The 12860-nt window shown below is 44.9% G+C and overlaps 1 protein-coding gene across 2 annotated transcripts in view; it reads right to left on the bottom strand.

The window, feature by feature from the left end:
- XPO7 (exportin 7) overlaps positions 1-7595 on the bottom strand; it is an 86324-nt gene extending 78729 nt beyond the window's left edge. For both annotated transcript variants that reach the window (XM_034761933.1, XM_034761932.1), the window contains exon 1: positions 7504-7595. In XM_034761933.1, coding sequence (XP_034617824.1) covers positions 7504-7521 — 18 coding nt within the window. In that variant the 5' untranslated portion in view covers positions 7522-7595. The remainder of the gene's footprint in view (positions 1-7503) is intronic.
- Positions 7596-12860: the final 5265 nt, after the last annotated feature.

Consider the following 12860-nt stretch of genomic DNA (forward strand, 5'->3'; position numbering starts at 1 on the left):
AGCCAACAGACACAGCAGGTGGAGTTATCCTTGTACTATATTCCAACTCCTAATGTCAAAATATTATGAGTAATATTTTCTCCATAACAAGCTTGCTTAACCCCAGTAGGCAATCAGAAACATGGTGAGCATTAGCAAATAAAAACATAGCCAGCAAGCACCTGTAATTGCATACTAAATGTCCATTCAACAGAACCAAACCTCAGAATGTAGTAGGTACTACTGATAACCATTTATGTGGCATCACTATAGTATATGGATTCACTTTGCATGTTTCAGTGAAGGCCAGTACAGGGAGCACATATTTATGGTTGCACTGTACAGCCACATTTGCTGGATTCACTTAGTACTTTATGCAATGGCCCTGCTAGGCTGCAGCTCCTCTAAAGATCTTATTCAAGTCTGATTGGGGTCACAATTATGCAATTCTTCAGGAATTATTTCCATCAAAGCACAAAACCACCATTTAATTTAGACCAAAAAAATAAAATAAAATAAAAAAATCTAACAGTGCCACAGTTAGATGACATAGGGAAACACAGAGAGCCTGTTGGAGGTCAAGCATGAGGTACAGTGAGAACTGTATAGATCCTCTAGACTTGAACTGGCTAAGCTGTGTTTGGAGGATTGGACAGCCCCAGCCCACAGCGTACATGGCTAAATTCAAAGCTCTAAGGTTAAGTATTCCCTTCTATTGACTTGAAAAAGGAAACGCAGGCAACTAAGATACACAAACTATTTAGTCTCAAAGAGCATCACAAATGATTTACAAGTGTCTCCTTGAATCACACAGCTGAATCAAAACAGCAAACTACATTTTACCTCTTAAATCTGCCAGCAAAACCAGGACTTTTTTGTACTTTGCTATAATTGGATTGAGCATTAGACCAACTGCAGCTCATAGCGAGACACTGCCCAAAACCAAGGGCAACAGGACAATATGAACAGTAAAGGAAGTGATTTGCCGTATTACAGAGGATCCAGTGTTCTCTTAATACTTCCCTAATGGAGTTAGTGTTGGTACTGGAGAGAACACAGTCTGTTAGAACGGGGGCTAGGAGTCTAGACTCCTGAGTTCTAGGGTATGTTTATACTGCCCACGTTACAACACGGCCACGCTGTGACGTGGGCAGTGTAGACACGCTTTATTGCCGAGGGAGAGCTCCCGGCGATAAACCCCCCACCCACCCCTAAACAAGCGGTGGTAGCTTTATCACCAGGAATCATCGTTGTCTATACTGGTGCTTTTCGATGCTAAAAACTTTTGTCACTCAGGGGGCTGTTTTTTCACACCCCTGAACCTAAACTAAAGTTTTAGCACTGAAAGTGGCAGTGTAGACACGGGATTGGCCTCATTAGCCACCTGAGGACTCATAACTCCCATGGAAGATGATCATACTCGGTAACGAGTGATCACCCATCACATCACAGACACAGCCTAATCTCAGCTCTGACACTCACTCATTGCAGGACCTTGTCATTTCACTACACTATGCCTTTTTTCTCTCTGTAATATGGGTCTCAATGTCATGGGGGAAGGCAAGACTTAATTCTGTAAAGTGCTTTGAAATCTTTAGATGAATTATAGAAAGTATTCCTACCTAGAAACTGAGGGCAAGATTCTGAACTCATTGAATCAATGGTAAAACCTCCCACTGATTTTGATGGGGATAGGATTTCACTGAAATCCTTTTCTTCTCAACAGGTTACTAATGAGTGTGAAAAACTTTGAAGAAGCCAACACATTTTCCTCCTCTCAGAGATAACGGTTTCATGACACAATCATCTGAACAGAGGATAGAGGGAGTACATGCTTTTATATATGGTGCCTCTGAGATCAGCTGTCTCTTACAAAAGGTGTTTTACCTGCTTCCTAGGAGAGTAGCACATTCTATAAGACAAGCCACCCAAGCAGGCTAAGAGGAAGAATGGAAACAGCCAGCCAATTGCTAGTGATTTGGTCCCCCAAGCTGAAAAGGAGCTGGAGCTTGAGCTTCCCCTTGTTTTACTTTCAGACTTTTGACACTGAAATGATGATAATCACAGCACCAAAAATGTATGTATCTAAATCCATGAATTCCTGGGTTCCTTTTAAAATGCCATTCTGATCCACTTGCCACAAAGTTATCCAGTAATTCTGTTGCTCAGTGGCTGGACAGTAAAATCAAAATCTAATTTGTGAAAGAAAAGCTGGTAACACTATTTTAAGGTGCACTGTGTATTTTCCCCCTAGGTTCTTGAGCAGATCTCAGACTATTCTGGGGAAAAGTCCTCCACAAGAGCTGTCAGACAGCCCAATGACACGCCAAAGGTAAAAGCATGGACTACAAAACAAACAAACCAAAAAACCCAAACCAGTATTGTAAGCAAAATTATAGTTGGACAGTGGGCTAAATCATGATTCTTTTACCAAGCAAACATGAGATTACAGAGATAGCAAATAGGAAATACACATCTAGTCTCCAGGGTTTCCCTTGGGGCAAAATGTGTTACATGTTCCCAGAGCCAAATTATTTTTGTGTTTGATCCAAGACAATGTCCTTTTGGAATACAGAAATACACCAACAAAATTCAGGAGCTATTAGGGCTTGGGAGTGGCAGGGGATTGGCCCTGCAAGACATTCATTAAAAAAACAAACAAACAAACATTACTTTAAGAATCATGCATAAGAGGCTATTAACATGCATGCACACAGGTGTGTGTGTTTTTTTTTTTTAAACACTCACTCCAATTTCATGCTTCAGGTTATATGCACTACATACCATATTTTTATGGGAAACAGTCATTTTTCTTGATTTCAGTCTCAAGTTTTCCCTTCTTAACTCTGCTCCTCCATTCATCCAAACGACAAATGTTATCAGAATGCCTCCAACCACATTTTTCCACTGTTTCCAATACAACAGCTCTGAGGTGAGAGGGCTTTAGTTTACAATGAAAGAAAACATTTCATCCTGCCTCTTCGTTTGCTTCCCACCAATGCACTTCAAGGACCTGGTTCCTCATCTGAATCCATCTTACGGCACAAATATAGGCTTCTTCTGAGTCTGATTTGAATTAACTGCTGCCAGTTTAATTAGAAGTTGCAATCAGATGACTAACATCCCTTGAACCTAGGTTTTTCATATGCAAGCAGTCAGTTAAGTTCTCTGTTCCATCAAGAGAACGACCACCTACTACTGTACCTATGAAGGTACCTCTACAGCACCTGACCTGTTACATTTCAAGAGCAAAAGATCTTGCACTATAAACCTACAAGTCGGGTTACCCAGAGCAGGCAAAGATAATATGATCACCGATAAAAGTGAGGCAACAATTGTTAATTGATGTAATTAGTTCTTATATTTAGGTCCAGGGGAATCTTTAGGTACAACTCAGTACACAAATTTCAGAGTAGCAGCCGTGTTAGTCTGTATCTGCAAAAAGAACAGGAGTACTTGTGGCACCTTAGAGACTAAAAAATTTATTAGAGCATAAGCTTTCGTGGGTTACAGCCAGAAGTGGGCTGTAGCCCACGAAAGCTTATGCTCTAATAAATTTGTTAGTCTCTAAGGTGCCACAAGTACTCCTGTTCTTTTTTCTCAGTACACAAAGCCACAGAAGCAAGTTGTTACCCTTGCCCTACATCAACATTTTCCCTAAAGGCATATTCTAACTCATCAGGTATCTCCTAATAAGTTTACCCATTTTAGGTTACAATAGGATATCAAATCCCAGATCTAAGAAAGGAATGCTGTACAGAAAATGTTTCCAAGGAAAAAGAAAAAAAGAGGACTCTTATCACTACTTTCCCCACAAAGTTATTTCTAATGTTATCTCTTCATCTCCTGTTTCCATCACATATATTGGAGTTGGAATGACATTCACAGACTGAAAAGAGCAGGTAGAAACATTAACTCAATCAATCAAAGACAGGAAGGGAACAGCATCTATACCAGTCCTCTAAGACCACATAGCTTTCCACAGCCACACACAACGATACAGGATTATCTGCTACTGTATTATTACAGTCCTTTTCATTCCAAGTCCCTGCACAGTAATTCTGAAGAGCTGTCCAGCAGAAAACTATCCCAACTGGCTTTGACTATGTGGATTGCACTCAGAAAAGAAGTGGAATTTTCTACATTCACCGAGTTCCGTTTTTAAAAAGCTACAGAACATGATGCTACAGTCCTTCAGCTGTGGTCTCAAAGAACTCAACTCTGCTTCCACTTTCATCAACTTGCATCATATTGTAAACTCCATAACTTGCAATAATTATAAATAAATCTACACTTTTGCACTTTGTTAAGTATTAACATGCAAGTTCTAATGACAGTAACTCTGGGGAGTCAATATTTAATAACTGGACTGGAAGTTTGACAAAATATGGCCACTCTGCTGCTAGTATTCTATACTATATCATCCAGATATCAGTTATCTGAAACACCCTATTATCCAAAACAGAATCAAGTCTCAAGTTATATGCTACAAAGAAAATGCTCACTCATCCAAACTTATATTCAATGTCTCCCTGTATCAAGGGTGTTCCAGTTTTTTAAACAAGCATAGTTTATAACAGAGCCCCATACAACCTACTCACAAAATATCCAAACTAATGCTGATCCAGTTGAAATAGCATGTTGGTTGGTTGGTTTTTAAAAAAAACACTATAACAAACAGGAATTGAATCCACTCATCCAATCAGTGATTTTCCCCTAGCCATAAAAATCCAGAAATCCTGAGGCAGCTTTGAAGGAAGCTAGAAGAGCCTCTTCAGAGATAGTGCTATACTTTTTTGCCCCAAAGCAAAATAAAAAGGCAAAAATAAAACGAAAAATAAAATAAAATCATCCCATTACAGATAAGTAACTTGTCCATTAGCAATAGTTGTAAAGAGTTGCACTGATGCCTTCTGATAAATCTCCTGTAGCTTAGTGACAGGTTAACAGTACTTGCAAATAAATCTCCATTGGAGTGGAACATCTTCAAGCTTCTTATGTTAAAGTTTAACTAGTGCACCTGAAGCTAGCAATATTAATTATGTTCTTATGGCCCTAAATTCCATTTGCTTGACCCAATATTTAAAGAAGAAAAAAGCCTGTTTTAAAATGACAAGAACAGCAAGAGACACTGTCACCGGATTCTGTGGGTCTATCCGTAAAGTCACAGGTTAGGTTGTGAAGCTGATGTGTCACTAATGACAAACCAAAGAATACAGCCGTTCTCCAGTGTCTTTATGGCACGTAAAGTGTTTAGTAACACAGCAATCCCCAACAGATTATCTAGGCTGCATTTGATAAGATTATTTCAACCCCACAAGACAACCTCAGAATTACACGGGCTATATTCTGAGTTAATAAACTACTCACCCTTGTGGTTCACAGAGGTACCAGATGCAGAATATATTTAACAGTTACATGAATAATAAGTAACTATCAAAACATTTTTTTTACTCTGATATCATGCATATAATCACAAATTAAATCATCACTATTATGGGAAAACATTATTTCCTCTATACTACCATTCTGCTGCAATATTTCTAATTCCAGGACGAGTCCTTTACAATGTTCTTCATGAAAATGTGGCTGTGTAAATTGTTAACAGGGGCACTATCAGCTTAGATTTGGCTCAAAATTTAAATTTTGTAAGATCTCCAAATGTATCTCCACAAGCTTTTATTTTGAATCCAACTGAAACAGTTGTTTTTAAATAAATAGTTCCCATTCAGTGTTTCAAATGTAACCACTGCAAAAGTAAGACCCCGAAAAAGAAACTGACTTACATAAAGGTGAAATTGACTACATTGATTTTAGATGCCCAAGCAAAGAGAAATAAAAAACTGAAGCACACACATCATGTGAAATGGAATTTTGAAGCTTTCATTTTTAATACCTTATGGTGTTATTAGTGATAGACAATAGCTTGTTTACATATGATTTTTAATTTGACAATGTCTCTTAATAAATAGTTTAACAATAGTCACTTTAAAGCTTGCTTTGAAAGCCTTCAGAAAAAGATCACCAATACCATCTAGTTAAAAAAAAACTTGATCTGTTAGTTAACACTACCACTACCAACCACTGCTATGCTCTTCAATAAAGTATCACTGAAGTTCAAGATGGAAAGCTAACTATCAGGTCAGCTCCTCCAACCCCTGGCCTTGTTCTCCACTGCTAACACAGAGAGACTCATCCAATCTGTACAACATACAAATAAAGGTATTTCCACTGCTTTTCTTGCGAGACTATGCCACCCTATGACATATATCAAAGGCAGAAAGTTTCTTTCTGATACTCAAGCTACATTTTCCCTTTCTTAATTTCACCCCATGATTCCTGGCAATAGGGACCAGAATCCGAATGTAGCATGTATTTATCACCTCATTCTCAAACCATATGAACTTCATATCAGCAGACATTTTATTTACTTGCTTATGGGAGACAAATAATCCAGGCCATGGTGTCAGACCCAAAGCCAAGACTTCTGCCATGTCAGTTTTGAAGCTCCCTCAGTTCTTCTCACTTTGGGGTTGGCAGTCCCTTCCTACTTTTAACAGAAAAGGGGGTGAACACCAGAAGGGTTTAGCAGAGTGCAGGCAAAAGTTTCCAGTCGTCTCTGTCTATAAAATAACCCAGGAAGACCTTCAAAGCCCTCTGACACTAAGAGTGACCAGCTACTCTAGGGAACGCTGACTCTACAGTGCTTTCAGGCATTATTTCCTGGAGCAAAGTGCTCAGTTGCAGTAGCTGATGGCAGATTGAGGGCTCCAATCCTGGGCAACTGTGTCCCAAATGCCCCTTCTCGCCACCAGCTTTGCAGTGATAGGCTCCCTCTGATGCTGCTGCCCACCCTGGCCTGTTACCCACCACTCTTGGGCAGCTGCTAATTGCTGGCACCTGGGAAACTAAAGTGAGTGGAGGCTACATGCAGGTAACATAATGCAGCCCATGCTCCCCCCTCGCAGCGGCTGCCTTGGGTGCAGTCTGTGCTCAGGCACCCCTTGCTCCTGCAGGGCCCAGCACCCAGCTGCCCCTTGGTCTGCAAGGCCTCTCCCCTGGCTCCCACCAGTCTGCACAGGGCACGTGTGTGTGTGTGGCGGGGGTATCAATGCTCAAGCACCACTCAGTCTCGGGGGTCCATGCGCCCCTTGACTTCCAGATGCCCCAGCACTGGGGGGGGGGTAGCCCCCCCTCCCTTTATCAGAGGGGAGCTGCCCCAGCAGGAGGCGGCCCGGGCCTAGAAGGAGGTGCTCAGTCTCAGGGGCACTCCGTAACCCGCCCCCCAAGCGCTGGCACCGCCGCCTCATGCTGGGAGCGCCGCGCCTCGGGGGGCAGCTCGCAGCGGGGCCCGGCGCCCCCAGATCCGAGCCACACCCCGGGAGGTGCCCGCTGCCGTGCAGCCCCCCCGAGGGGAGCCGGGCCCCGCAGCCCCAGCAGCTCCCGCGGGCCCGTCTCCCCCTCGCCCGGCCCGGAACCCCGCGGCCCGGCTGTCCCCTCCCCCCCCGCGCGCTCCCTCCTCACCTGCACATGATCCGCCATTTTGCTCCATTCATGCTCCTCTCTCCTCCCCCCGGCCGGGCCGCCGCGCCTGCGCGCTGCACCTTCTAGCTCCCGCACTTTGCGTAAAGGACCCCACCGCGCTGGCGGCGGGGTTTAGAGAATGGCGCAGCCCGCTGCGGCGGCGTAAGCGACGCAGTAACGTCGGCGGCTAAGAGAGGAGCGGGGGGGAGGGACGGGGACTAGGCTTTGTTTACATGGCTCTTAAAGGGGCCGCGCACTGCAACGGCAGCGCCGGAGCAACAGGCCGGGAGCGGGCTGTGAGCCAAAGGGGCAGCCTGCCCTGCTGCCCTCCGCTTGCCACTGTCCTAGCTCTGCATCTGACCGTGCACTGCACCCCCAGCTAGCCCTGTGCTGGGGGCAATGCCCTGCCACTGCACCTGGCGTTGTCCTGCCCCCTCCCCTGCCTGCCTTGTGCCAGGGTCACTGCCCTCCTACTGCATCTGGCCTTGTCCTGCCCTCCCTCCCCCAGCGGTGTGCCAGGGTCACTGCTTTGCCACTGGATCTGGTCCTGCACTGCACTGCCCACCTGCCTCATTCCAGGGGCACTGCCCTCCCACTGCATCTGGACCTGCCTTGCACCCTCCCCGTGCCAGGGGCACTGCCCTCCTACTGCATCTGACTTTGTCCTGCACTCTCCCCCACAGCTGTGTGCCAGGGTCACTGCTCTACCACTGCATTTGACTGTGCACTGCACCCTTATCTGCATCTGACCATGCACTGCATCTCCAACTAGCCCCTTGCTGGGTTCACTGCCCTCCCACTGCATCTGGCCTGGTCCTGCCCCGCCTCCCCAGCCGTGTGCCAGGGTCACTGCTCTGCCACTGGATCTGGTTCTGCACTGCACTGCCCACCTGCCTCATTCCAGGGGCACTGCCCTCCCACTGCATCTGGCTTTGTCCTGCATTCTCCCCCACAGCCGTGTGCCAGGGTCACTGCTCTACCACTGCATTTGACTGTGCACTGCACCCTTATCTGCATCTGACCATGCACTGCATCTCCAACTAGCCCCGTGCTGGGTTCACTGCCCTGCCACTGCATCTGGACCTGCCCTGCACCCTTCCCTTGCCCCGTGCCAGGGGCATTGCCCTGCTACTGCATCTGGCTCTGTCCTGCACTCCCCACCGGGTGTGTGCCTGGGGCACTGCTGTACCACTGTATCTTACCAAGCACTGCACTGCCTACCCCAGCCCAGAGCTGAGACACCCTCCTCACATATGCAGCTCTTGTAATGTACCTTAGTCCTCACCTATGTACTATCATATTCCCTTGGTTCTTCACTCAGCAACACTGAGGTATTTGCATCCTGATCTGTATCCTCCACCCCACCCCACCCCCCACTATTCCAGCCCTTCCTACCCCAGTTTGTTTAATGCACTTTACCAAACCCTACCGTACAACTCCTCTTCCCCTTGCTATCCAGCCCTACATTGCTCCTCTATCCTGACTTACAGGACCCAGCTGCTTTTTCGGTCCTGAGGCCATACACAGCTCTGATGAGACATCTTAATTGTGACTGGCAATTTCCAATCCAAACTGCATATTGGTTCATATGGAAACATCTCTATTATCATTGTTGTTTTGTTGGTTGCTGTTTATTTATAAAGTACCATACATCTACACCCCTTAGAACCGCTCCTCTACCTAAAATCAGATGACCAGCTGGCTGTTTTGTTTCTGAAGTCATTATAAATCCAAGAGACATTACCTCTGCCATGCTGGTTGTGAGCCTAGCCTGGCTGATACCATCTCTCTGTCTATTCATTTAAGCACATGGCATTACCAGGCCAAGCATTTCAGGATCTTTATCAGCACCAGAGACGGCATGCATGGAAAGAAAGGAGATTTTTACTTTTTAATTTGCCCTATTCTCCTTCCCATTTCCCCCTTGCCCAACACACACACATTCGCTAGTTTCAACCAAATCATGACTCCACAGACAGGGATGATGCAAACTTTGGTGCCCCCTCATGGTTCCAGATTGAATATCGGCTATGATGCAAGATGTTTGTATTATTTAGTCAACATTCTCACCTGGGGAAGGAATAGATGACAGCGGTGGATGGAAACATTTCCCCGATGGATTGTATTTTCTAATGGACAACCTATCCTAAATTCTCAATTACTGCAGGACAATCTTCACTCATTCATATATTTGCTTTCCACAACCAACTCCCTGTATAACTTTCCATGAGTGATGTACCCGAATGCTTGGCTGCTAATATCTAAATTGTATCATTAAATGTATTAATCGTATTTGGGTTATTGCTGATTGTGTACTATATATATTGTATTACTTTTAAACCAACCTTTGTACTTTTGAATAGAGGCACTGTCTCATGCAGTGACCAAGATGCAACAATAGGTAGAGAACTATATGGCTCCTGATAAATGAATTAACATCGGGAACTTCCGGGCCACCATGTTCAAGAGTGCAGAAGCTCATGGTGCCAGCACAGGACTCACTGGGAAAAGGAGTTCAGGGAAGATGTTGGGGAGTGGCTGCTTGCAGCCAAATTTTCACACACAGCCTCTAAGTTTAGGTGACTAATTTTGGGTGCCTAATCTGAGACATCTTGGGTCTGAGCTGTAGAGGGGCTGAGCCTTTACAACCCACAGTCATTTGAGTCGGAGCTGTGGGTACTCATCAAAACTGTAGTCCAGGAGGTATCTCACATTGGGCATTCCAAATCAGAGGCCATTATTGAAAATGTTGGCTTTACCCTGTACTATGTATGGACCTTTAGCCCCCAACTCTGAGCTGCATGCAGCTTTAGCTAAGTCTCAAATTTTTAAAGCAAAAGGCAAACAAAACAAATCCTAGCCTCATGTCCTAGGAACAGATTATCTATCTATCTATCTATCTATCTATCTATCTATCTATCTATCTATCCCAACAACACAGTATCCAGATGCCATATACACAACTCAGAGGTACAGCAAAGGATCAGACTTTCACCCCTTCCTTGTTTTATGCCACTTTCACAAGTGCATCTCCTCCCTTTTCTATTTCCCCCTCCCTCTAATGAGTTGAGAGTCCTTTTGTTACTGGGTTGTGGCATGATTTTGCTATGTAGCCATGTGCTTTATTTGTCTGGCTGTTTTTTTAGGTTTGAAATGCTTTGTATTTGCTCTTCATTGCACGGCATTTATAGACCCATCACAGCAGGCACCCTGCGAATAGACAGCAGTAGTTGCAACTCTATTTTAACTTCCTTCTTGGTATCTCTTTTCTGTCTCATGTCAGGTTTACAGGGCATGCGTGGGCAGAATAGGAGCTTGGAAGCAGTGAGCACAGGTATATGATGTATGTGGGCGAAGGTGAGATGAAGACTTTGATCATCAGAGTTTGTAGATCTGACATACGGGCTGTGGTACCCCCAACAATAAGCTCTGACCTTTTGCATTCTTGCCAGCCCCAGAAATCTTCCTAGCTCTGAACATAGCCCACCAATGATGAAAGATCTCAGCACTTTTAACTCAGCACCAGCCTGCCTGTGCCTACAATCCTTGCCTCAACTGACACAGAGAGTAGTTCCCTTCCACCAGTTTATCTCCTTTCCCTATACTTTCTTCCTGGAAAATTCTCCAAAGAACAGAGCAGCCCCTGTGACGGTATTGATATAATCTGGGACCATATAGATCATTGTTGCAACCAAGGTCCTGTAGTGGCACGCAAATCTTGTATAAAGGGGATCAAATGGGGTGTCTAAGACAAGGTTCTGGTTTACTGGTTATGATTATGCTGTCTATATGTGTGTATCACTTTTGTAGTTGAAGTTATGAATATTGGCTCTATACTGTCTGTATTTCAAACTTATGCTATGCTGCTGGGTGACATCCCAGACAAACTGGTGTTAGCTCTGCCTAGCCTGCTTGATGGCCCATTAAGGACCATCAGCTATACAATGGACCCATTGAGAGAAGGCAGATACGCCTTGTAACTCAGCAAAGTATGCAGGGACTGGCCCATGTGACTCCAGACTCCATTTTGCTGTAATTTTCCACAGTAAGGACAAAGAGGTGTTCTTACACCTGGAAAAGACTATATAAGGCTGATGCCTCATCTCCATCTTGTCTTCAATCCTGCTTCTTACCTCTGGAGGAACTTTGCTACAAACTGAAGCTCTGAACAAAGGACTGAGGACCCATCCCAGCGGGGGATGTATTCCAGAGACTTGATTTGAACCTGCAGTTTATTCCATCGCTGCTGCAAGCCTGAACCAAGAACTTTGCCATTACTGTATGTAATTGATTCCATTTAACCAATTCTAACTCTCATCTCTATCTTTTTCCTTTTATGAATAAACCTTTAGATTTTAGATTCTAAAGGATTGGCAACAGCGTGATTTGTGGGTAAGATCTGATTTGTATATTGACCTGGGTCTGGGGCTTGGTCCTTTGGGATCAGGAGAACCTTTTTCTTTTACTGGGGTATTGGTTTTCATAACCATTTGTCCCCATAACGAGTGGTACTGGTGGTAATACTGGGAAACTGGAATGTCTAAGGAGATTGCTTGTGAGACTTGCAGTTAGCCAGTGGGGTGAGACTGAAGTCCTCTTGGTCTGGCTGGTTTGGTTTGCCTTAGAGGTGGAAAAAACCCCAGCCTTGGGCTGTAACTGCCCTATTTGAGCAATTTGTCCTGAGTTGGCACTCTCAGTTGGGTTCCACCAGAACCGCATTGTCACAGCCCCACATCCAGCTGTCTTTCCTTCTTGAAAGAGCTCTATGATCACTCAAACTGCCCAAATGACCTTGATCTGGGGCCAGCAGGAACTTGAAAAGGAATCTGGGAAAGTCAAAGCAAAGTGAAGGGCAAGTAAATTTCCCCTTTGATCTGAGCAGCTCAGCAGGAAGGAGTCTGGCCTCAATTATTAAGTCGAATTCCAAACAAAAGCTAGAATGGAGGCCAGGGGCTGAACACACAGTGCTGCCTCCAGGAAAGGAAGAACAGCTGCTTGCTAGACTCTGTCAGGCAAGCTGTCACAGTCACACCTGCTGTCTCTGAGGGTGCCACCTGCACAACTGATCAGCAGAGATAAATACAAGCGGAGGGAGGATTTTTCTCCCTTCCCCGCAGGGATTGTGCTGGGCTGTGTTTGGAGGTGGAAGATCCAAGATCGCTCTGTGGCTGCATACAGCAGTGAATCAACCTTGGTCTTAGCATTTGCGAAGACAAGATAGGCTATGGAGACTCCTGGGGCTGGGGGAGATCTCAGAAAAGTAGGGACAGCTGAGAAAGGAAGAATCAATGAGGAAGGGAGGTTGGAGAAAAAAAAGGAAACAGGTTGCCCTTATGCACAGAGAATAATACTTTGTG

The sequence above is a fragment of the Trachemys scripta genome, chromosome 2, assembly GCF_013100865.1.
Source record: "Trachemys scripta elegans isolate TJP31775 chromosome 2, CAS_Tse_1.0, whole genome shotgun sequence".
Classification (NCBI taxonomy): domain Eukaryota; kingdom Metazoa; phylum Chordata; order Testudines; family Emydidae; genus Trachemys; species Trachemys scripta.